General features: G+C 37.2%; 3 protein-coding genes across 6 annotated transcripts; all 3 read right to left on the bottom strand.

The window, feature by feature from the left end:
* Positions 1-454: 454 nt before the first annotated feature.
* Positions 455-9,952, bottom strand: LOC135724979 (protein shisa-5-like). 2 transcript variants are annotated; one of them, XM_065244525.2, is made up of 7 exons: positions 9,813-9,952; positions 9,610-9,721; positions 4,938-5,211; positions 3,351-3,498; positions 2,270-2,394; positions 1,330-1,569; positions 455-1,138 (listed from the first exon to the last, which is right to left on the bottom strand). In XM_065244525.2, exons 3-7 carry the CDS (start codon positions 4,996-4,998, stop codon positions 1,008-1,010), a joined length of 705 nt encoding a protein of 234 aa, XP_065100597.1. In that variant the 5' UTR covers positions 4,999-5,211; positions 9,610-9,721; positions 9,813-9,952; the 3' UTR covers positions 455-1,007. The 2 variants fall into 2 exon arrangements, with proteins under 2 accessions (XP_065100597.1, XP_065100596.1); XM_065244524.2 differs by having other exon boundaries at positions 455-1,141; positions 9,813-9,950.
* A 296-nt stretch (positions 9,953-10,248) lies between these two features.
* On the bottom strand, positions 10,249-16,264 carry LOC135724938 (protein shisa-5-like). 3 transcript variants are annotated; one of them, XM_065244523.2, is made up of 6 exons: positions 16,108-16,264; positions 14,674-14,830; positions 13,868-13,998; positions 11,955-12,086; positions 11,847-11,924; positions 10,249-11,474 (listed from the first exon to the last, which is right to left on the bottom strand). In XM_065244523.2, exons 1-6 carry the CDS (start codon positions 16,166-16,168, stop codon positions 11,341-11,343), a joined length of 693 nt encoding a protein of 230 aa, XP_065100595.1. In that variant the 5' UTR covers positions 16,169-16,264; the 3' UTR covers positions 10,249-11,340. The 3 variants fall into 3 exon arrangements, with proteins under 3 accessions (XP_065100595.1, XP_065100594.1, XP_065100593.1); XM_065244522.2 differs by having other exon boundaries at positions 10,249-11,471; positions 11,847-12,086; XM_065244521.2 differs by having other exon boundaries at positions 11,847-12,086.
* Positions 16,265-16,921: 657 nt separating this feature from the next.
* On the bottom strand, positions 16,922-24,169 carry shisa10.4 (shisa family member 10, tandem duplicate 4). The gene is made up of 5 exons (XM_065244520.2): positions 22,430-24,169; positions 21,505-21,688; positions 21,099-21,262; positions 20,828-21,007; positions 16,922-18,011 (listed from the first exon to the last, which is right to left on the bottom strand). The coding sequence occupies exons 1-5, from the start codon at positions 22,491-22,493 to the stop codon at positions 17,845-17,847; spliced, it is 759 nt and encodes a 252-aa protein (XP_065100592.1). The 5' UTR covers positions 22,494-24,169; the 3' UTR covers positions 16,922-17,844.
* Positions 24,170-24,516: the final 347 nt, after the last annotated feature.

Below are 24,516 nucleotides of genomic sequence, written 5' to 3' on the forward strand. Positions count from 1 at the left end.
CAAAATAAAAATATGTTTTTAAGAAAAAATAATTATTTAATTTAATTAAGACATAATTAAAAGTGTATTCTGTATTTTTAGTTTTATTTATGGCAAACAAATCATTAAAACAAACTCCCTTTTTAATTTTGCAAATACATGGTATTTTAAGAAAGCAAAACATTGAAACTACTTATTTATAAAAAAAAAATGAAACGTACAAATGAGTGCAAAACAGAAAAGAAAAAGTGCACTAAGGCTGTAATATAGGCAAAACAAGGCAGTCGGATAACATCTTTCTTCAAAAGACATTCATTCCTTGCATGTTGTGTTTTAAATTATTGACTTAGTAAAGAAAGCCAGAGGAATTGTGATGAAATAAGCATGCAAATGTCTTCCATATTGAAGTCAGTAACACGCATTATGTTTTGTAGGAGCATTGTGTAACTTTAATAAGGATCTCTTGCCAGAAATCCAATATCATTTACATAACTTTATTATCAGTGATGCATAAAGACCGTACATAATGAACTCTATTGTTTTTATTACATTAGAATGACCCATTTTCATATACATATTAGTTGCAATGCTAAAAATCTACACGGTGGACCTTTAAATACTGACAAATACACTCAAAACCCCTTTTTTTGCATCATTACATACGCAGGTAGGCCTACGCCATATGTGAGAAATCACACACAAACATACAATGGCACAAAACTACATCTATTATACAAAGTTAAAATAAAAAAAAATACACAAAGTAGCACAAAGTCTAAACACATGTTGGCAGCATAAAACACCATTTCTAATTAAAAAATACAAGCCAAATGGTTAAGTTGTAGAAAACAGAGAGAGAGAGAGAGACTCAGGTGACTATGAGTAGAAGATTAAGTTAAAGTTAAATAAAGTTTTAAAGAATAACACCTTAAGAGTAATGTAACGCGTCACTTTAAAATGCAGAAGTAAAGTGCATAGTCCTCAGAAATCCAGCAATGACTGATGTGACAGACGTCTGCGGTTTAGTATTAGGTGGGTGGTGGCTGCATAAAGGCGGGGTTATACGGTGGCTGTTTCGAGGTGTCTGTTGGCTGGGGCATAGGAGCGAAACCTGCCTGAGTAGGTGGATATGCAGCCTGACTGCTGGGATATCCAGGGCCTGCTATAAAAAAACATTATTCAGTTTAATCAATTTAGTTTTAAAGGAGAAAATGAAATAAACCATTACACCGATTCTGTATTTATGCATTAGGCAGATGCTTATATCCAAACCAAATGTGTGTTCCCTGGGGATCAAACCCATGACTGTTGCAATGCTAAAGCAATTGAGCTTACAGGATCATTTCTTACCAACTGTCTGATATGGGGGTGGGGGTCCTGGTGCGTATGGCTGTGCCTGATATGGTCCTTGTGCATATGGCTGTGCCTGGTATTGTCCGTGTGCATATGACTGTGCTGGATAAGGCTGCCCTCCATAAGGTGGCTGTGTTGGCACAGGCTGATATGGTGGGTATTGAGCTCCCTGGACGGGAGGCTGCTGCATAACGCATTGCGTATTTACAACTGTTGTGGTTGACGTTCCCACCACGGCTGTGTGAGGAATCAAAAGTTAAAAAAATAGATTAACACTGTATTGATAAATACTGTATGTACAGAATACCTTGCTAGGAACCTTCAGGTTGTGTAAAATTTAAATAAAAGACAGAAATGTGATCATTTTACAATAATTTTTAATAATATGGGCCCTTTATTTCTATTAACAGTCCAATACAAGGCCTTTTATTATGTCATTGACTAATACCCAGAAACAATATAGAGCAAGGGTCTTCAACAGGGGTTCCTAATTCCAATTATTGACTGATATCAATAAAATATATTAATGTATGACTTTTCATACCAATAATGATTATTTTAAAGGCGCAATATGTAACTTTTTGCATTTTCAAAACAATAACGAAGGCAAAGCTTTATGATGCTAGTACAACAATAGGAGATCGTTTTTACCATCCACAGAACCAAGGACATTATGTCATTGATACACTGCGTTAAAAGAAACGGACCAAACCCGTTGGGTTGACGAAAATGCAATATAATCTACATAACTATATTATGGCATATATTATAGTAGCCCTAAACAGACAAACTGATCTACAGAGCGCGGTTCATCCCTAAATTGTCTCCGATGAAATTGGCAGCTACCGTAGCTTCTCATTGCGTTTCGAAATTGAGGTTGGTTGTAAGGTTGACATTTGCACATACTCTATTTCAACATGCATGGGTAGGAACTTACGTCTGGGTTTTCTGCACACGTTGTAGAGACAGCAGCACGGACAGCAACAACAGATGAGAGTCAGGATGACGAAGACCGCAATCGCCAGTACTATCAATCCAGTGATAGCATTACTAAAGCTTTTTCTTTTGGACAGATAAGAAATATTAAGGACTATTAGAAACACAATTGAAAACCCAATTTTAATTTCTTAACACAAACCTCCACATGTCATTTATGCATTTATCCAATTAGATACAGAATTGAACCCATGGCCTTGGTATTTCTAATGCTATGCCTTTCCACTGTTCAGCAATAGCAACTTTAGCTTTTTAGTCTTTACATTAAAAGAAAAGTACTCGATAACCTGCAGAACAGGAAGTGGCAAAATTACACATTTTGTAACATGCAGCTCAGTGGAAACGACCACAGCATCTTTATAGGAAGTGGTAGGCAGGTTGCATGTGATTAAAACTTAAAATCCAAGCCTCCTTAAGTTTGAAATTCTTTATAATGAGGACAAACTCTGGATTGAGATGCACAGCAATGCATGAATATTTCACTTTTATTATTACTTAACACCCATGTTTTCCCAATCTATATGACTTTCTGTTTCAGTGGAAAACAGTAGCTTTTTCATGAAAGTGAATTAGTAGGGTTTTTAAGATTCAAAATGAACAAACAAAAAACACCATTAAAAAGATGATGGTAAAAAATTGTAAAAAAAATCAAAGTTGAGTGGAGAAATATTTTATATTATCTTTTATGGGGCTGTTTTCCGGACAGGGTTTAGATTAATCCAGGACTAGGCCTTAGTTATTTTAGGACATTTAAGAAGTTTTTACAAACAAACCTTACAAAAAACTATACTGGTGTGCATCTTGAGACAAAACAATGGCACTGATATTTGTTAACATATGTCAGTACAAGGTGTTTTGAAATTAAAGTAGCTGAAACATGCATTTTAGTCTGGGATTAGGATAAACCCTGTACGGGAAACCGTCTGTTAGAGTTTGCCCACTTCATTCACTTTTATTAAATAACGATTATATTGTGCGACAGAAACTGGCATGAGTAAAACTTTAAAAATAAACCTCCTTACATAATGCAGGCATCTTGATTCAACCTGTCATATGAATTTGAGCAGCAGTATCTGTTGTTGCACGTCCCACAGCAGAATTGCCTGTAACCGCAGCTAGAGCGGGATTTATACGAGCCACTGCTGCTCGTGTAATCTTTACAATCAGAAGCTAAAATTAAAAAGAAAAAAAAAATTAAACCCACAGTTTGAACATAAACTTTGAATCTTTTAGCATTTTTTTACTTCTTTTAAACATCTTTTACAGCATATGTCACCCCTCCTGGCAAATTAAGTCGCAATTTTTCAAAAATTAGTTTTTCTCTATTAAAAAACTATTCTAACTGGTGTATGATTTGTTGGAATCTGACAAAAAAATGACAGAGATACCACCTAGGTGTCTGCATAATGGTTCCCTCAGGGGTCTGCCAAAAGGTTCTAATGGGTCCCCCCAAAATCTCAAGAGATAATAGACAAAGCAAAAACTGTCTAGCAAATTATTTAAAGAGATAGTTCACTCAAAAAATGAAATTTCTGTCATTTTTTTCTAATCCACATGTTGTTCTAAACCTTAATAAATTACACAAAAGAAGATATTTTGATAAATGATAGTGAGCACACAGCTAAGTGTAAACATTGACTTCCATAGTATTTGTTTATGGAAGTCAATGGTTACAATCAGCTGTGTGCTTACCACCATTAATCAAAATATCTTCTTTTGTGTTCATAAAAAATTTGATACGGGTTTAGAACGACACGAGGATGAGAAAATGTCATTTTTGGGTGAACTATCCCTTTAAAGTTTGTAAACAATTAGCTTATACAGACTACATCTAAATGTTTGTTTATACAAAATATGGATATACTGTATATTTTAGGAAAGGGGTCCCTCGTTAAAGGTTTATAATAGCCCAAAATAGTCAAAAAGTTAAAATCCCTTAATATCAATAGAAAGGCAAATCGATATTTGTAAAATATATGTTCAGCTTTTAATTATTTGATCGAGACAGACGGCTTTAAAATCTACTGTAATGCAAGAATATGATATAATGTTACACAGCAGACATTTTCCCCAACAGTTAACCAAACATTGACTTATGGTAAAGCATACAATTATGTTTGCATGAATTCTTGTCAGATATTTTTAAACTGCAATTTTGTGTCGCGAGCTGTGCGCACGCGTCGAATTTTCTTTCAGTCAGTTTTTAGCTACGAGTTTTTGGACTGAAACACTTCCGCACTTTAATCTCTGCATGTTTTAAAACCGAAACCAACCACATGTGCCTCTCTTCCGATAAACACGCATAGATTTAATCTATCTCTCAGTCAGAAAACGTAACGTTACAAATAAATAACATTTTAGTTGTTTAATTACTATGTAAAAAAAAATGGAATTCGCTTCCTTTGCCTGTAGGTCAAAATTTGAGCTTGTGCATTCCACGGCACGGGTGGGTCACATATATTTTACAAGTTAAATTAAACACAACACATTGAAAATAAACAAGTTACGCTACATTTAAAGCTACGAGTACTTCGTCCATTGTACTAGCCCTTAAAAACCTTTAAAATAACATTTATTTAACTTTAGATGTTTTAAACACGTTTACTTACCAGCTGTTACGTGGAATAAAATCACAGTCAATATCAGATAGATCAAAACACGGGAAGTCATTATAGAGCTTCTTATCTTCAAAACATCATAAACTTCTGATGGTGTCTACAGCGCTGTCAAGACACGCGCTAAGGGAAGACGACTCGTGAATAATAATCAGTCAGGACAGGAGGGCGTACAGAGAATCAACGACACGCGCAATGTTTTGGATTTCAGGGTCATCAACTTCTCCATTACAACTTCCTTTTCAGGCAAATGTTGCGGTTAACGTTACTGTAAAATGAAACAGAAAGAAAATCAATGCAGGATTATTTATTTTAATGTGCACATCTCAAAATAAATCGATTACACATTCGTACATTTTTCTCTTTGAAACATAAAATTCCAGAACCGAAAAGGCTAACAAAGAACTTCAAAAATACCGTCTTGATCAGTACATTTGATAACAAAAAAAATATTCAATATTATACAGCATCCATTGAGTTTAAGGTCCAGCACAGTATTTAGTAAAGGAATGGCACATAAAGTTCCTCAAATACATTAATTATTTGTTTAAAGGGATACTTCACCCATTTGCATTAAAGGAATAGTTCACCCAAAAATGAAAATTCTGTCATAATTTTCTCACCCTCATGTTATTACAAACCTATATACATTTCTTTGTTCTGATGAGCAGAAAGGAAGATATTTTGAGAAATGTTTGTAACTAAACCATTCGTGGACCCCATTCACTTCCACAGTAGGAAAAAAGAATACTATGGAAGTAAATGGGGTCCACGAATGGTTTGGTTACAAACATTTCTCAAAATATCTTCCTTTGTGTTCATCAGAACAACTAAATTAATGCAGATTTGTAACAACCTGAGAGTAAGTAAATGATGACAGAATTTAAATTTTTGGGTGAACTATCCCTTTAAGCTTTGTATAGTCAGAACCAGACAGTCATGTTTTTGAATGGTCGTGCATCATTTCCTCAGTTGCCGCTGAGACAGGAGAAATACAGATTTCAGTGTTGCGCACTTCCTTCTTTCAATGATGTAAAAATCATCATTTTGCATCATTTAATGCAGGAAGTCCAAGATCTTTGTTGAGGGGGTGAGACTACAAACACCCCTTTTCTCGGTCAAATAGGCACCAAATTCGAAATGTATGTTACATTTTGACTACAAATATGACGCATCTTCAATAAAGATTAATGTTCCTATGGGTGAAATGCTCCTTTAATACACAATAACACAAAAAAACAAGCAAAAAAAAAACAAAAAAATCCCTGTTGCACATAAACGTTTAAGTTTAATCATCTTGAATTTACAATTAATTTCAACTTTTTTAGTGAGGAGTTAAGATAAAGTTGGTATAAATTAAGCTAATTCAACTTTATTTTTTATAATTTATAGCAACCCAATACACTGTAAAAAATAAAAGTTAAATCAATAAAAAAAAGTTTGGTAACACCTAAAATATTTAAGCATTTTCAACGTAAGATTTTCACTTAGTGAAAAAAAATTAGGTGTTAAAATTTTTAGTTTTTCTTTTTAAGTTGATCCAACTTTTATTTTTTACAGTGTAGTCAAGAAAGTTTCATTTAATTGTAAATTCAAGTTAATTACACTTAAAGCAACACTAAAGAGTTTTTGCTCTCTGCTCCCCCTACAGATTGGAAGCGGAAATGTCCATTAGCACTGTCGTAAAGAATTTAGCCTACTGCAGTAAAGCTGGCTCTGATTGGATTGTAGGTCTGCCGTAAAGCAAGTTTTTGTAGTTTTCAATCGAACTACTGGCCCGCGACCAGACGGTTGGAAACTTCTTTAGTTCGGTTTTGGCCGATAGAGGGCTGCAAAGCGAATGTGAAAGTGCCATTCACCCTATTTCAAGATGGATGAACAACTAAAACTTTTTTGGGAACGTTATTTTAAGGTTAAAAAAACTATTTGGTGTTTGGCTTTAAAAACGTAAGTGCAACAAGGAATAAAAAGCACTCAGTCTTTTAAATGTTTAAAAATAAAACTGACCCAATTTAACATTTAGTAATCATTACCAAACAAAAATAAATGCAATTTTATCCAAACTATCAAGTTGGCCCTTGTGCAACAACAAATGGCAGTTAAACACAACAGAAATAATAAACTAAATACATAATAATAAACTATAAAAAGAAACAATAAGAGCAAGTTTAAACACATTCGCACCACAATCTATCGAGGATTAATGTGACAGGTGATGGTTTAGTGAGTGTTATTTGTTGATTTCACAAAGGCAGGGTTAATGCACCGCCCATTCTGACTCTATCATCTGAATGTCTCAACAGAAATCGAGACTCGTCAGACCAGGCAACTTTTTTTCAGTCTTCAACTGTCCAATTTTGGTGAGCTTGTGCAAATTGTAGCCTCTTTAGTGGAGTGGAGATGAGTGGTACCCGGTGGTGTCTTCTGCTGTTGTAGTCCATCCGCCTCAAGGTTGTGCGTGTTGTGGCTTCACAAATGCTTTGCTGCATACCTCTGTTATTTCAGTCAAAGCTGCTCTTCTATCAGCTTGAATCAGTCGGCCCATTCACCTCAGACATCTAGCATCAACAAGGCATTTTCGTCCACAGGACTGACGCATACTGGATGTTTTCCCTTTTCACACCATTCTTTGTAAACCCTAGAACAGGGGTCGGCAACAGGCGGATTATTTTGGAAGTCCGTTTTTTTATCAGACTATTTTTATTTTACAATAACAGTTTACAAATATGGCTCCTATAATTCCTTCATTCGTTTTTTTTATTTAAACCAAAAAGAAAATGAAGAAAAACGACTTGTTTTTCTATTATTTATTTTCTGAACTAAAATGAAAAAAACAAATAGGCCTAACGACTCGTTTTCCGATTTTCTGATTGTGCGCTCAGATCAAAAATAGAAAAAATTAATGAAACGGGTTAAGACTAATTTTTATTTAACACCTTAGCAGACATATACAAATTAAATAATTTTAAACAGATCAGGCACTATTGTGGTAACAGATTACAGCCGTTTTAATAATGGTTTGAATAGCAATCATGCGCCAGTTTTATTCGCTTACAGTCCGACTTTTGAACTTTTTTCATTATTATTTATTCGTAATAAATAATATGTATTACCTGATAAAACATATTTGCACTAAATGCTGCACAAAACTCTTCCACTAGCCTACTTGAAAAAAGCCGTAGCCGCGCGGCGATTTCCCCGCTGCGAAACGCCCAAAAGGATTCATGCGGTGCATGATGAAATTTTAAAGTATAAAGACGGTAGCGGAACTCTGGGGTACCTATACTTTGGACGGAGCGGGTGGTCTGACTGACAGCCCTCCTGTGACAGCGTATCCACACTTCATTCTGACCACCTGTACAGCTTTAGGAGCTGTTTGGTACTGAAACCATTGTCAGCCAACAACATTATTTTTGTGCAAGTATGTTTGAAATAGTTTGGCAGAAAATAGCTTACTTCATTTGTAAGTAGGGCAATATGGTTTCCGTTTATGTTGGTTAGATATTTGAGTGATAGGCTTTGTCCTATTTAATTTATATTATTTATATTTCATTATTTTTTCTGTGACATTTTTTCTCTGCTGACAGTACAATGTTAAAATAATATTTATATTGACACGAACACAATTTTTGTATAGCATTTATAATTGTTATAGGCTACTTAATCTCTCTCTTTCAGTTAGAGACATTTGAATTTGAGATTCTGGAAACGAGATTTAGGTTTTGCGGACCCGTCAGGTCGGGAAATAAAGCGTGTGAACACAGAGTGTATTTTAAGCGTTGCTGAATAGAAACTTGTGGGAGCTGGACAAAAAAAACAGTCCCGCGCAGACCTCCTTAAACCTTAGGTGTGTATGTGTGTGTCCCGAATAAATGATAATTAAAAATGGAATAAAGTTCAAAAGCCGGACTGTAAGAGACTTTTATGGGAGCATAAATGCCTGTAAAATGTTACCACTATAGTACTTGATCTGCTTAAAATGATTTCATTGATATATGCCTATAAAGGTGTTAAGTTCAGGAATAAATAATGGAAAAACATTTTTTTATTTTTGTTTTTAATTTGAAAAAACGATTGAACGAATGATACACGGACCCATCATATTCCATGATTATAGGCCTATTGCGGGTGCAAACAGACAAAGAAACAGCAGAACAACCATGTTTTAAGCAAATTTTTAATGCCGTCTTTCGTCTTTTAAATAGGAAATAAAAACAAATAAAAAAAATTAAAAACAATTCAGCTGGCCCGCCATCTACTGGCTAAAAAAAATATTGGCCCGCGGCCAAAGTTACTTGCCGACTCCTGCCCTAGAAATTGTTGTGTGTATTGCTTAAACCACCTTTCTTTCCCATTCTTACATTCAGTTTGGATTTCAGGAGATTGTATTGACCAGGACCACACCCCTAAATGCATTGAAGCGACTGTCATGTGATTGGTTGATTAGATAATTGCATTAATGAGAAATTGAGCAAGTGTTCCTAATAATCCTTTAGGTGAGTATAGACTATTCACTTAGACTTTGCTTTATATTTCAGCAAAATGCTACAAATATAACCCAAACATTTTTCAAAGTAACATAACATTGTTATCTAGTCATCTTAGTAGAAATACCCATCAGATAAGTTGGATTGAAGCTTCCAGGTATGTCTAAAGAAGATCTTACCAGCCTCCTGATATGGTGGTGGCGTCCCGGTACATATGGCTCTGACCTCCAATAATGACAGTCGGCTGCGGAAGATGTTGTGTAGTCACGACTGTAGTTACTCCCATCCCAGCTGTGTAAAAATCAAACATGTTTACATACAAATTAACGGTTTTACAAAGTTTAAGGTCTGTTCTGTTATTTGTTTACATCTAGACACTTACGGCTAGGGTTTCGGCACTTCTTATAGAGATTGCAGCTGGGAGAGACCCAGCAGATGAGGAACAAAATGGAGAAGACAATCACTCCTACTACGATCATGATGGCAACCGTCCAATCGCCAGTGGTTTCAGGTACAAGCAAATCCTTAAATACTTTACTTTTAAGAAATGGTGGAAAATATAAAAAAAGTCATGTGGGATCATTAAGTGGTCCAGTTCAAAACTATAAATGGAAGGAGTTTAAATTAACATTGACTTTAAAAACGTAGACAAGGAAAGCAAGATATCGGATCACTGTCTACTACAACAAAACGTGGATATTACCAAATGCAGCTTTATTAAACATTTCAGAATAGTGACAGAAAATTTAAATATAAATCCTTACAAATCACAGTCATTGTAACGTAGGCTGCTTACAAAAGTGACACAGAGAGACGAATCCAAATGCAAGGAGGTTTATTGGTAAAATCCCAAAAGGACAATCCAAAAACGTAATCCAATAAACAGGCAACAGGTCAAAAAAGACTATGAAACGCTTGGTATGCAGGAGTTACTCTGGCAATACTTTGCAGTGAGATGTACAGAATGAACCGGTTATATACTGATAAACAGGAAGTGGAATGTGAAGCATGACATGAAAAGATATCAAAATAAAAGACCTGAAACAGAACATGTCAAAATAAAACACCTAAAACCAAAACAAAACACAAGACAAAACCCTTACATAAAGGGTTTTGTCTTACTCTAAAGGGCAACTCCCAGAGCACACCAAACAAAACACAAGACATAAACATTATACAGAGTCCTCGGCTTCCTCCTCTGTGTCCTCAGCCTCCTCCATGCGTGCGGGTACTACCCCCCCCCAAAAAAAAAAAATACTTGGGAGAGCTTCTACCGACCAGAGTACAGGTGACATTGGACACCAGGGTGGCGCTGGAGGCGCTCTAGACCTGCAGACAGAGATAGCAGAGAAAGAGGCTGGCATAGCCAGGTTAGCAAGACACAGGTCAGCAAGAGCAGAGTTTTTAAAGAGTTCAATAATGTCAATCTTGAGCCAGGCAGAGAGTTCTGGGTTGGCTATCTTGGGCAGGACGGAGAGTTCAGAGTCATACACAGCCATTTTGGCAAGGGCAGAGAGTCTATGGAGCTTAGGAGTGACAATCTTAGCTGACCTAAAGGACACAGAGAAATCAGGAATAACCATCTCGGACTCTACATGACACACAGGTAACTTGGAAACAGGAAACTCAGAAACAGGCCTTATGGTTGTGACCGAAAACTCAAGAAACTTAGGCTCAGCAGACGTGGTCGGGACAATAAGCTCAGGGGTTAGATTCGGAACTTCCAACCGAAACATGAAGTGCAGGTGACTCATGTGCAGCAGACGACTCAGGTGAACCAGGTGAAAAAGGGCGACTCAGGTGAATCAGGTGAAAAAGGGCGACTCAGGTGAACCAGGTGAAAAAGGGCGACTCAGGTGAACCAGGTGAAAAAGGGCGACTCAGGTGAACCAGACGTCTGTGGTTTAGTATTAGGAGGGTGGTGGCTGCATAAAGGCGGGGTTATACGGTGGCTGTTTCGAGGTGTCTGTTGGCTGGGGCAAAGGAGCGAAACCTGCCTGAGTAGGAGGATATGCAGCCTGACTGCTGGGATATGCAGGGCCTGCTATAAAAAAAAACATTATTCAGTTTAATCAATTTAGTTTTTAGAGAGAAAAATGAAATAAACCATTACACCGATTCTGCATTTATGCATTAGGCAGATGCTTATATCCAAACCAAATGTGTGTTCCCTGAGGATCGAACCCATGACTGTTGCAATGCTATAGCAATTGAGCTTACAGCAGTGGTCACCAATCCTGGTCCTGGAGGGCCGGTGTCCCTGCAGAGTTTAGCTCCAACCCTAATCAAACACACCTGAAGCACCTTAATTAGCTGCTTCAGGTGTGTTTGATTAGGGTTGGAGCTAAACTCTGCAGAGACACCGGCCCTCCAGGACCAGGATTGGTGACCCCTGGCTTACAGGATAATTTCTTACCGACTGTCTGATATGGGGGTGGGGGTCCTGGTGCGTATGGCTGTGCCTGATATGGTCCTTGTGCAGATGGCTGTGCCGGATATGGTCCTTGTGCAGATGGCTGTGCCAGATATGGCTGCCCTCCATAAGGTGGCTGTGTTGGCACAGGCTGATATGGTGGGTACTGAGCTCCCTGGACGGGAGGCTGCTGCATAACGCATTGCGTATTTACAACTGTTGTGGTTGACGTTCCCACCACGGCTGTGTGAAGAATCAAAAGTTAAAAAAATTGATTAACACTGTATTGGTAAATAATGTATGTACAGAATACCTTGCTAGCAACCTTCAGGTTGTATTTAACAAGTGTAACATTTACATAAAAGACAGAAATGTGACTTATACAAAGCATTTTCATCTTCTCAGACGTTTGTACATCATTTAGAGAAATCTGATAATTTTAAAGTAATTTCTAATAATATGGGCCCTTTATTTCTATTAACAGTCAAATAAAAGGCCTTTTATTTTGTCATTGAATAATCAGGGTTCCCACACCTTAGTTAACTTAAAATTCAATGACCTTTCATGGACTTTCTAGGTCTAATACCCTCAAATTCAAGGACTAAATGTGGGGACACATTTTACGTGAGTGCAAGGTTACATTGTGTAACCTTTAAAGTTACATTGTTACAGTTCCCTTTAGAGGGAACTCACGCTGCGTCACTGCAGTTACACTTTGGGGACGCTTCCAGGGGTAAGTGTGTCTGAATGTGTATATCAAATTCATCCAATGGTGAGGCTTAACAACAAAGACAGGGTGACGCGGGAGCCAGGAAGTATAGCGCTATCTGAAATATTGCCAAAGACGGCATTACCGGGATGCAGGAAGTATGGCAAGGGAGACACAGCGTCTCGTTCCCTTCTCAAGGAGCAACAGTTACATATGTAACCCAAAACGTTTTCATGTGTCAAACACAACTTTGCAAAAAAGCATTTTGGTATGAATCAACATTCGCATACAGAAGATTTAAGCATTTAAAACGAACAGTTTAGAACATGTGCTTAAAAAGTCTAGAAGTTTTATGATATTATCCTACACTACACAGGGAATAATGTGTGTAATATGTTAACGTATGACTTTCCATACCAGTCATGATTATTTTAAAGGCACAATATGTAACTTTTTGCATTTTCAAAACAATAACGAAGGCAAAGCTTTATGATGCTAGTAGAACGATGGGAGATCATTTTCACCATCCAGCGAACTTAGGACAGTGCGGACATTATGTCATTGATACACTGGATCATTTTCAACCTAGCGTTGGGTCAAAAAGGAATGAACCAAACCCGTTGGGTTGTAATTGAACCAATGCTGGGTTGTTTTGAAGGTCCAATTTGGGACTTTTAAGAGCATCTCTTGACAGAAATGCAATAAAATATACCTTACATAATGAACTGTATTGTTTTTATTACCTTAGAATGAGCCGTTTTATCTACATATACCGCGAGTCCCCTTACATGGAAGTCGGCGTCATGTTTCTACAGTAGCTATAAACGGACAAACTGCTCTACAGAGCGCGTTTTGTTCCTATGTTGTCTCAGACGATGATGGCAGCTACCGTAGCTTCTCATTGCGTTTCGAAATTGAGGTTGATTGCAATTCGCACTCAAACTGCTAGATGCCGCTAAAAAAACACATTACACTTTTAACGTAGTTGGGTCAAATATAAAAAAAATTAGGACTAAATTAACCATACGGCTGGATTTGTTTCTTTTTGACGCAACATTTTTTAGAGTGAAGAACATGAAAAATTATTTTAAAAAAAATGTAAAGATGCCAATTAAAGAGGAATATGCACCATTATATGATAATTATATTATACTATAGAAAATCTTGCTTAAAATAAAAAGAAATAAAAAATGCTTTAAAAACTTTAAGAGAAAGACCTTAGGACATCTATGCTATCAGTATGGTGGGTAAAATGTTTATGGTAAGGTTAACATTTGCACATACTCTATTTCAACATACATGAGTAGAAACTTACTTCTAGGTTTTCTGCACGTGTTGTAGAGACAACAGCACGGACAACAACAACAACAACAGATGAGAGTCAGGATGACGAAGATTGAAATCCCCAGTGCTATCAATCCAATGGCAGCTTGACTAAGGTTATTTCTTTTGGACATATAAGAAATATTAAGGACTATTAGAAACACAATTGAAAACCCAATTTTAATTTATTAACACAAACCTCCACATGTCATTTATGCATTTATCCAAAAATACTTAATATTAGATACAGGGAATTGAACCCATGGCCTTGGTATTTCCAGTGCTATGCCTTCCACTGTTCAGCAATAGCATATTTTAGTTGTGTCAGTCTTTACATTAAATGAAAACTACTAGACCACCTTGCAAAACAGGAAGTGGCAGATGCGCATTTTCCAACATGCAGTTCAGTGAAAAAAAACCACAGCATCTTTATAGGAAGTGGTAGGCAGGTGACACACGACAGCCTCCTTAAGTTTGAAATTCTTTATGAGGAGGAAAAACTAAGGTTTGAGATTAACAGGAATATTTCAATCAATTACTCAACACCCATGTTCTCCTCATGTTTCAGTGGAATACAGAAGCTTTTTCATGAAAGTGAATGAGTAGGGTTTTTAAGATTCAAAATGACCAAACAAAAAACACCATGGTAGTAAAAAAATAGTTAAGTGGAGAAATATTTTATTCATATCATCTTTGGTCATTTTAGAGTTTGCCCACTTTATTCACTTTTATTATATTATGATTACATTGCGCTACAGAAAATTGAATTAGTAAAACTTTAGAAATAAACCTCCTTACATAGTGCAGGCATTTTGATCCTCATCTGTTAAAACGGCAAATGGATTTGAGCAGCAGTATCTGTTGTCGCAGGTCCCACAGCAGAATTGCAAGTAACTGCAGCTAGAGCGGAAGTGAAACACGCCACTGCTGCTCACATACTCTTTACAATAATTAGCTAAAACACAAAAGCAAAATATTTTCATTTATCATACATTCTAAGACCCACAGTTTGGACATAAACTTTGAATCAGTTTGTTTGTTTAAACTTTTTAGCATATTTTACAACATGTGTCACCCCTCCTGGCAAACTGAGTCACAATGAGCAAATTTTCAAAAACGAGTTTTTCTTTATTAAAAATTTCATCAAACTAAAGATACAACATATATTTTGATAAATGATGGTAAGCACATAGCTGATTAACCATTCCATAGTAGGAAAACAAATATGATGGAAATATTGTGATAAATGATAAAAAATATATTTTGATAAATGATGGTACGCACACAGTTGATGGTACCCATTGAATTCCATCGTATTTGTTCCCTTATGTAAATTAACCATGGTTTTATTGTGGTTAAAGTGTAACCATGGTTTTTTGGTGCATTTCAGCAAACCTGGTATTACTAAATCAACCATGGTTTTAACTATGGTTTTTGAAAACCATGCTTGTCATAACCATGGTTATTTTGTGGTGGTAACCATGTTTTTTTAACTGTAGTAAAACCATGATTAATTTTCGTAAGGGTTTTCCGTGAATGTTTGTTTATACAAAATATGTATATTTTAGGAAAGGGGTCCCTCGTTAAAGGTTTATAATGGGGGCCCCTGCCATCATTAAGTTCAAAACCCCTAATATCAACAGATTTGGCAAATCAATATTGGGAAAAGATATGTTCAGCTTCTTATTCTTACATCGAAACAGACGGCTTTAAAATCTAAGGCAAGAATATAATATAATGTTACACAGCAGATATTTTCCCAAATCTTAACCAAACATTGACTTAAGGTAAAGCTTTGCATGAATTATTCATCAGATATTTTAAAACTGTAATTCTGTGTTGCGATTCTTTCAGTCAGTTTTTGCTCTTTAAACAAGTTCTGCACTTTATTCTCTCAAACAAGCACATGCTTTTTTTTCGATGGACACGCTTATGATTGATTTAGGTACCTCTCAGTCAGAAAACGTAACGTTACAAACAAATAACATTTTAGTTGTTTATTACGATGTCCCTCAAAATCGAAAAAAGCTTCCAGTGTTTACACGTACGTTAGGTGAAAAGTTGACCGTGTGCATTCCGACAGCACGGGTGGGTCCCATGTATTTTTACAAGTTCAATTAAAATTACAATACATTGAAAATAAATAAGTTACATTTAAACTACGAGTATTCTGTCCATTGGACAACCCCTTAAAAATATTTTTTTTAGATGTTTTTAAACACGTTCACTTACCAACTGTCACGTGGAATAATATCACAGTCAAAAGCAGATGAATCAAAACACGGGAAGCCATTGCAGAGCTCCTTATCTTTCACACATCACGAACTTCTGATTGGGCGTACAGCGCGGCAAAGACACGTGCTCGTGAAGATGACTCGTGAATAATTAGGCAGGAGAGGGCGTTCATAGCAGAGAATGGTATTACCCATAGATATGTATATAAAGGCTAGATGGCTCGTCCGCGCTGATGGCCAATTGAGTGGAACGTCCGCATTTTGGCGGCCATCTTAGGACAGGGCGCTCGCTCACTCGTAGCATTGAGTTTTAATGATGCAGGTACTTTTAAAAGACCATAACTTGCTTAATTTTTTACCGATTTTCAAACGGATTGGTTTGTTATAAACGTCAAAGATGTATCTATGACACTGAATACGTATACTAAAAATAAATAAAAAATTCATGAAACATGTTAAAGCATCCAGAATTATAGCCACGTTAATAACGTTTGTAAAAAACCAAACCGTTTTTAAATCCGTCAAGAATTCAGCAAGTTACGAGCATTTTAGTTGGCGTATGTCACTCACCTTCCGTCCACAGCAGCAGGGAGCAGCACTATGGCAGCACTGACCTAAGATGGCCGTCAAGTGACGACACAGCTGACTCCGCCTTGAGCCATCTAGCCTTTATATACATATCTATGGTATTACCAGTCTAGGCGTTCAAAGAATCAACAACAATATTTTGGATTTCAGGATTATCAACTTCTTCTTTCCAACTTCCTTTCAGGCAAAAGTTGCCGTTACTGTAAAATGAAACTGAAAGAAAATCAATGCAGGATATTTTATTTTAATGTGCACATCTCAAAAGAAATCGATTACACATTCGTACATTTTTCTCTTTCAAACTTAAAATTCCAGAATCGAAAAGGCTAACAAAGAACTTCAAAAAAACAGTCTTGATCAGTACATTTGATAACATTCAAAATATTCAACATTATACAGCATCCTTTGAGTTTAAGGTCCAGCACAGTATTCAGTAAAGAATGTCACGTAACTACTTAAAGACATTTAAGTTTAATCATCTTGAATTAACAATTAATTTCAACTTTTTTTAGGATAAAGTTGGTAAAAATTAAGCTAATTCAACTTTATTTTTTATAATTTAAAGCAACTCAATACACTGTAAAAAATAAAAGTTAAATCAATTTAAAAATACTTTTGGTAACAGCTAAAATATTTAAGCATTTTCAACGTAAAATTTTCACTTAAAGTGAAAAAAAATTCAGGTGTTACAAATGTAAGTATTTTTTTAAGTTGATCCAAATTTTATTTTTTACAGTGTAGTCAATAAAGTTAAAATTAATTGTAAATTAAAGTTAATTATACTTAAAATGTAGGCTAAGTGCAACAAGGAATATTTTTTTTTAATTTTAAAAAATTAAACACTGACCCAATTTAACATTTAGTTATCATTACTAAACAAAAATAAATGCGATTTTATCCAAATAAGGTAAACTATCATTTTTTATTTTTTTAGGTTACAAAGACAAAAAAAAGAGCTCACTAAAGTCAAAATACAGCTTGTGGTCAAAGCGAAAGCAAGTGTAAAGTTGGCACTTGTGCAACAACAAATGGCAGTTAAACACAACAGAAAAAAATAAACTAAATACATAATAATAAACTATAAAAAAGCAAGTTTAAACACATTCGCACCACAATCTATCGAGGAGTAGATGTGACAGGATGTGGTTTAGTGAGTATTATTTGTTGATTCCACATAGGCAGGGTTGATGGGTGGTGGTGAGGTATAATCTGTGTGGAGGGGATTGTGAGCAAGATCTGACCGAGATGGTGGAACAATTGGGTTCATGACCTGGACACTGATATTTGAAGGCTTGCTGCTGGGAACAGGATATCCTGGATCAAACGAAAACATAGGAAAATAGAAACTTAATTCAATTTCTGCCTTCTTTTTGTAAATGTATGCCTTAATTTTTCAGTCAAAGGCTACGTTTACACAACAACGATATGCGTTTTTTAAAATGTTGTCACATGCACCCGACAACACTGTTAAAATGACTGACATTGACCTGTAAAGCTACTTGTTTTACTACGCTGTTTTATGTGTGCCAGCCCAGTAGATGGCGATGTTACTTTGTAAAGAAACTACACATCTCCGCACATGCGCCTTATAGTATGCATTTTCTGGACCACAAAAATGCCCCTAACAGTAGACACAGTCATTGCAGATATACACTCACCTAAAGGATTATTAGGAACACCATACTAACTCTATGTTTGATCCACTTTCGCCCTCAGAACTGCCGTAATTCTACGTGGCATTGTTTCAACAAGGTGCTGAAAGCATTCTTTAGAAATGTTGGCTCATATGGATAGGATAGCATCTTGCAGTTGATGGAGATTTGTGGGATGCACATCCAGGGCACGAAGCTCCTGTTCCACCACATCCCAAAGATGCTTTATTGGGTTGAAATCTGGTGACTGTGGGGGCCATTTTAGTACAGTGAACTAGAGGTCTACACGGGTCCAAAAATTCCTACCCGAACCCGATCAGACCCGCAAATGTGCTACACTGAACCGACCCGGACCCGTCTGTTGTTTTGAAAGCTGGACCCGGACCCGACCCGGACCCGTATATTATTTAAAAGCTGGACCCGGATCCGACGAAGACCCGTCTATTATTTAAAATCTGGACCCGAACCCGTCCGGGAAGACACAGACCCGACCGGCAAATATTCTTAGCTTAATGTTATTAATAAGTCAATAAACAAGTAGCGAAAATTAAACTTTTTGTCTTACCCATAGAAGTTAGTCTTCTCCCTCCTTGTACCTGTCTGTGTGATGCACAATCCTTATTTCCAAGAAAGTTCCATCCATGTTATTCCTCTCTTGACGATTGAATTTTTTAATGCTTATTCCAGCTTTTAAAGTCCACTTTACAGTCATGGTGATTAATAACGCAGTTTTACATCGGGTCAACTTGCTTAATAATGTTTGCCCATTTGAATTATAATAACGATTGCTCGTTCAGTGCCATGGCTGCTTTCGTTAGCTTTGCTTCTTTGCTATCATCTATGTGCTCTTTGAGTCGCGAAAACTTTAGATATAAGAGCAGCAAGACGGTCAATTTATAATATTATTATAAAAATAAGAGAAGTCAGTGCAAAATGCGCGGTACGGCGGAATAGGTCCCGCCTTCTAAATAAAAGAGCCAATTGTCAAAGGTAAAGTCGTTGCGTCTCACTGCAGAAGCTCCTGACTGGTAGCCAGAGAAACATTACAAGAGCGCATGCGCGTTAGCTGCCTGGTTGGAGCAACCAAATATAAACCTTTTAACGCAATTTTAGCGTCATAGAAAAAATTTATGCGACAGTTCATCTAAGTTTTTGTTGCTGATTTTGAAATATTTTATTTAAATGTGAGTGTGTGTTCTCCGAGTCCGATTGACCTCGGGTATTACCCACAATGTTAAACAGACCCGGAACCCGAAGTAATAGATTGAGACCCGACCCGGACCCGGCTGATCATTTAAAATATAGACCCGAACCCGTACGGGTCCCGGGTCGGGTCCCGGGTCTTCGGGTCTCGGGTCTTCCGTGTAGACCTCTACAGTGAACTCATTGTCATGTTCAAGAAACCAATTTTTTAAATGATTTGAGCTTTGTGACATGGTGCATTATCTTGCTGGAAATAGCCATCAGAGGTTGGGTACATGGTGGTCATAAAGGGATGGACATGGTCAGAAACAATGCTCAGGGAGGCCGTGGCATTTAAACGATGCCCAATTGGCACTAAGGGGCATAAAGTGTGCCAAGAAAACATCCTCTACACCATTACACCACCACTACCAGCCTGCACAGTGGTAACAAGGCATGATGGATCCATGTTTTCATTCTGTTTACGTCAAATTCTGACTCTACCATCTGAATGTCTTAACAGAAATTGAGACTCATCAGACCAGGCAACATTTTTCCAGTCTTCAACTGTCCAATTTTGGTGAGCTGGTGCAAATTGTAGCCTCTTTTTCCTATTTGTAGTGGAGATGAGTGGTACCCGGTGGGGTCTTCTGCTGTTGTAGCCCATCCGCCTCAAGGTTGTGGGTGTTGTGGCTTCACAAATGCTTTTTTGCATACCTCGGTTAAATCAGTCAAAGTTGCTTTTCTATCAGCTTGAATCATTCGGCCCATTCTCCTCTGACCTCTAGCATCAACAAGGCATTTTCGCCCACAGGACTGCCGCATACTGGATGTTTTTCCCTTTTCACACCATTCTTTGTAAACCCTAGAAATGGTTGTGTGTGAAAATCCCAGTTACTGAGCAGATTGTGAAATATTCAGACCGGCCGTCTGGCACCAACAACCATGTCACGCTCAAAATTGCTTAAATCACCTTTCTTTCCGATTCTGACATTTAGTTTGGATTTCAGGATATTGTATTGACCAGGACCACACCCATAAATGCATTGAAGCAACTGCCATGTGATTGGTTGATTAGATTTTCGCATTAATGAGAAATTGAGCAAGTGTTCCTAATAATCCTTTAGGTGAGTGTAGACTATTTGCTTAGACTTTGCTAGATATATTTGTAGTGTTTTGCTGAATTAACTCCAACATTTTTCAAAGTAACATAACATTGTTATTGGCCATCTTGGTAAAAATACCCATCAGATAAGTTGGATTGAAGCTTCCAGGTATGTCTAAAGAAGATCTTACCAGCCTCTTGATATGGTGGTGGCAGTCCCGGTACACATGGCTGTCCCTCATATGATCCCATCGGACAGTCATACTCTGGGTCATTTGTCAGTGGTTGGTAAGGTGGATACCGACCTCCAATAATGACATTCGGCTGCGGAAGATGTTGTGTAGTCACGACTGTACTTACTCCTATCACAGCTGTGTAAAAATCAAAGCTGTTTACATACAAATTAACGGTTTAAGAAAGTGTAAGGCCTGTTCTGTTATGCCTTTACATCTAGACACTTACGGCTAGGGTTTCGGCACTTCTTATAGAGATAGCAGCTGGGAGAGACCCAGCAGATGAGGAACAGAATGGAGAAGACAATCCCTCCTACTACGATCACGATGATGGCAACCATCCCATCGCCAGTGGTTTCAGGTGGAGGTTCAAGCAAATCCTTAAATACTTTACTTTTAAGAAATGGTGGAAAATATTAAAAAAGTCATGTGGGATCATTAAGGCTACTGGTCCAGTACAAAACCATAAATGGAAGACGTTTAAATTAACATTGACTTCAAAATGTAGACAAGGTGAGCAAGATATTGGACCACTGTCTACTACAACAAAACGTGGATATTACCAAATGCAGCTTTATTAAACATTACGAAAACATTACAGAATAGTTACAGAAAATGTAAATATAAATCCTTACAAATCACAGTCATTTTGTTGGACATCAGTTAATCTTTTTTGGGGATCGGTGCAGCAGTAGCGGTCGTCGCAGGTCCCACAGCAAAACTTTCCTTTCAACTGATACGAAATTTCGGTTAAATTACAGATCTCAGTGTGCTTGAATTCACCGCTGCTGGTTGTGAAGTAGTAACAATTCGAATGAGCTAAATAAAACAAAAGATTCAGTCATTTTATTATTATTGTTATGTTGAATCTTTACAAAGGTTTTCCTTATGATATTGAAAATGTATGCATATAAACAAATGTTTGAATTTTGTTTTGAGGAGAAAAATATAATTGTGCCAAAATATTATTTTAAACAAGTTATTTATTTATTTATTTAAATTGATAATTCAGACCAAACAATTACGAAAACCCACCCATCCCTACTGAAAAATCCAGCTAAGACCATCATAAGCTGGTGAGCTGGTCTCCCAGCTTGGTTTTAGCTGATAGCTAGCTGGTCTAGCTGTGTTTTGGTCAATTTTTAAGATGGTCTAGCTGGACTTAGCTTGTCAGGTTGCAAGACCAGTTGATCCACCAACTTTGCAAGGCTGGGTCTGGGAGGATCATCTTAGACCAGCTAACACATTATGCTGGATTTTTCAGTAGGGATAAGTCATAATTTATCTGAAATGCTTATTTAGGCATAGAGTTGAATTAAGGATAATTTAACTACAACAACATTAAGATTTAAAGTAATATGGTAAAACAAAATCAGCTGTGGACACGTGGAAAACATGTGCTCAAAGCTGGCAAAACAAAGTAAAAATAATAATTAAAAAAAATTCCAAATAAATCTAAATCTATTTTAGTGGAAATAAAGTTAAACAAATTCGTTTCATTTCAAATTCGTTTAAACTTCTCGAGAAACAAATGCGAACTTTTAAACTATTTTTACTTACCGACTGTCGGCGCGAATAACGCCGCGAACAGAAGCGGGAATACGGTTGAAATCGAGGACAACATGTCAAAGATCCCGCGTGGATTCAACTCAATCTGTTATTAGGCTTGTTTGAGATGCAGCTTGCCTGGAATTTAGACGAGAGCAGACGGCTGCAATGAGGGGAGGAGTGACAAAAGTGCAGGCAAGCTTTCCTGAATCTCGCTGTGTTGTGGACTGAAAACCCCAGCAATGAAAGAGATCGCGTTCGCAATTTTTTTTTTTTATCGCGGATTAAATGCAACTGAAGTACCAACAAATGCATTTACACTAAGATGTTTATACGGAGAAACAACAAAGGTGAACTGTTCATTACTTGAAAAGGTTACTTAGTAAATGTTGAGATCTAATCAAAGTCCAGAGGTAAATAGAGGGTATGCACATGACGTCACCGTCGGCGAGAGGGAATGCGGTTACGCCCACTGAGTGGCAAAAGACAGAGCGGCAGCATTTGATTACAGCGTGACATCGGCGAAAACGCGTCGAAATGGGAAAAAGCTGTTGTGCGATAGACTGTACTAACAGATTAACAAGAAAACTGATAAGACAAGTAAATTGATCGTTCATTCCAACGTCCACAGACCACAGGTGGGTTGACAAGTTGCTAGGGTCCCTATCAAGCAGAGGTTTTACTTTCTACTTAAACGTATTTTTTCAAGTATTTGTATTTTATCCGTGTTTTTCTTTGGAAAACACATTCCAAAGCATATTATCATAATTTTTATTCTATTACATTTCATAAATACACGTGTTTGTTTTACATTTAATATTTAAGTACATTAACGTACTTTTACTCAAGTAAAAGTACACACTTTTAATGTAATTGGGTATTAATATGCAATATTAAAGAATACACAGTATGATTATATGCTTTCGAATGTGGTGAAGTAACATTTTCCCAATACAAACAACCTAATAAAGCACAGATGCTTGGAAGATGTAACTAATGTAACTAAGTATTGTCCACCTGTTCTATCAAGTCCAACTAAATTTAATTTAAGCTGATTATAGTCAGTTTTACTGGTATTTTTGCAGCACCCGCTATGAAAACCAGCGATTTTGTTGAACGTTTTCGGCGATTTTCGGCGTGGTCACGTGAAAAAGTGACATCAATGCAAACCCTCTATACAAATTTGTTTCTGTGTGAAATGTTAACAGCCCACAGTACAAACAATTCAACACCAATACATAAGTTTAAAGGAATTCATTAAAAATAAGTGTCATATCAGAATTTAAATGTTGTTCGCCCACATCCCACATTTATATATTTGATATCCTTTCATAGAACCTTGTAAATTCTTTATTGTTATCCTCGTATGATAAATGAAGCAATGATAACGTTCACATTTCCCTTGGCTATGCACAAAACTCAACATGGGCCGATCCGTTGAGGTTATGAAGTTCGACCAGACTTCCTGTTCCAATCTCCCCTTCCTCGTTTGCACCATACAACTGCCTAAGCGTAATTATTTATGTATCCGTATCCAGACATTCTTGAGAAGGGACCGATCATGCGATTGTTCTCCAGACACATTCGCTCAATAGCTGGCTGTTTCTCAATGTCAAGTATACTTCCTCGGCAGGACTTTCCAAGCCAGTGGCTGTTTCTCAATGTCAAGGAAGGATCCTTGGAAGCTAGAATTTTCGAGGATGCTACGTCATCGACATCCGTTGAAGGACTGTTCCAGTGTCGAGGATCCTTGGAATTGCAACCAAGGACTGAGTCCTTCGTTCGAAAAATATCCCATATACAGGGAAGGGATGCATATGTGTATCCTTTGCGCTCTTGGCCCTGTCCCAAATGAGGCACTTCATGTGGACTTTCGGTCTCGAATTTGCGGCCTTAAATTGCGCGTGGTCGCTTAGTCTACGAGTCCGTAGAGTGTCCCATCTGTCATTTTTGGGCTTCGAAGTGTGCTCATCAGCGCCCCCTTTGCCCCCTTAATGCGGTCTTCAGTGAAGTCCGCACTGCAGCAGGCTTCGCACACTTTACCAACCCAGAAATCCTTGCGAAAGAGTAATCAGACCAGTCAGACGATGGAAGGGAGG

The sequence above is a fragment of the Paramisgurnus dabryanus genome, chromosome 24 (genome assembly GCF_030506205.2).
Source record: "Paramisgurnus dabryanus chromosome 24, PD_genome_1.1, whole genome shotgun sequence".
Classification (NCBI taxonomy): Eukaryota; Metazoa; Chordata; class Actinopteri; order Cypriniformes; family Cobitidae; genus Paramisgurnus; species Paramisgurnus dabryanus.

What these genes read in the sequence shown, in the direction of transcription:
- LOC135724938 (XM_065244521.2), bottom strand. Translation starts at nt 16,168, where the DNA reads ATGGCTTCCCGTGTTTTGATTCATCTGCTTTTGACTGTGATATTATTC. An exon ending in ATTATTCCACGTGACAGTTG is followed by an intron (nt 14,831 to 16,107) that starts GTAAGTGAACGT and finishes TTTGTGTTTTAG; the next exon opens with CTAATTATTGTAAAGAGTAT. An exon ending in CACGTGCAGAAAACCTAGAA is followed by an intron (nt 12,087 to 13,867) that starts GTAAGTTTCTAC and finishes TTCTTCACACAG; the next exon opens with CCGTGGTGGGAACGTCAACC.
- LOC135724979 (XM_065244524.2), bottom strand. Translation starts at nt 4,998, where the DNA reads ATGACTTCCCGTGTTTTGATCTATCTGATATTGACTGTGATTTTATTC. An exon ending in TTTATTCCACGTAACAGCTG is followed by an intron (nt 3,499 to 4,937) that starts GTAAGTAAACGT and finishes TTTTAATTTTAG; the next exon opens with CTTCTGATTGTAAAGATTAC. An exon ending in AATCAAGATGCCTGCATTAT is followed by an intron (nt 2,395 to 3,350) that starts GTAAGGAGGTTT and finishes TCTGTCCAAAAG; the next exon opens with AAAAAGCTTTAGTAATGCTA.
- shisa10.4 (XM_065244520.2), bottom strand. Translation starts at nt 22,493, where the DNA reads ATGTTGTCCTCGATTTCAACCGTATTCCCGCTTCTGTTCGCGGCGTTA. An exon ending in GTTATTCGCGCCGACAGTCG is followed by an intron (nt 21,689 to 22,429) that starts GTAAGTAAAAAT and finishes TGTTTTATTTAG; the next exon opens with CTCATTCGAATTGTTACTAC. An exon ending in CAACAAAATGACTGTGATTT is followed by an intron (nt 21,263 to 21,504) that starts GTAAGGATTTAT and finishes ATTTCTTAAAAG; the next exon opens with TAAAGTATTTAAGGATTTGC.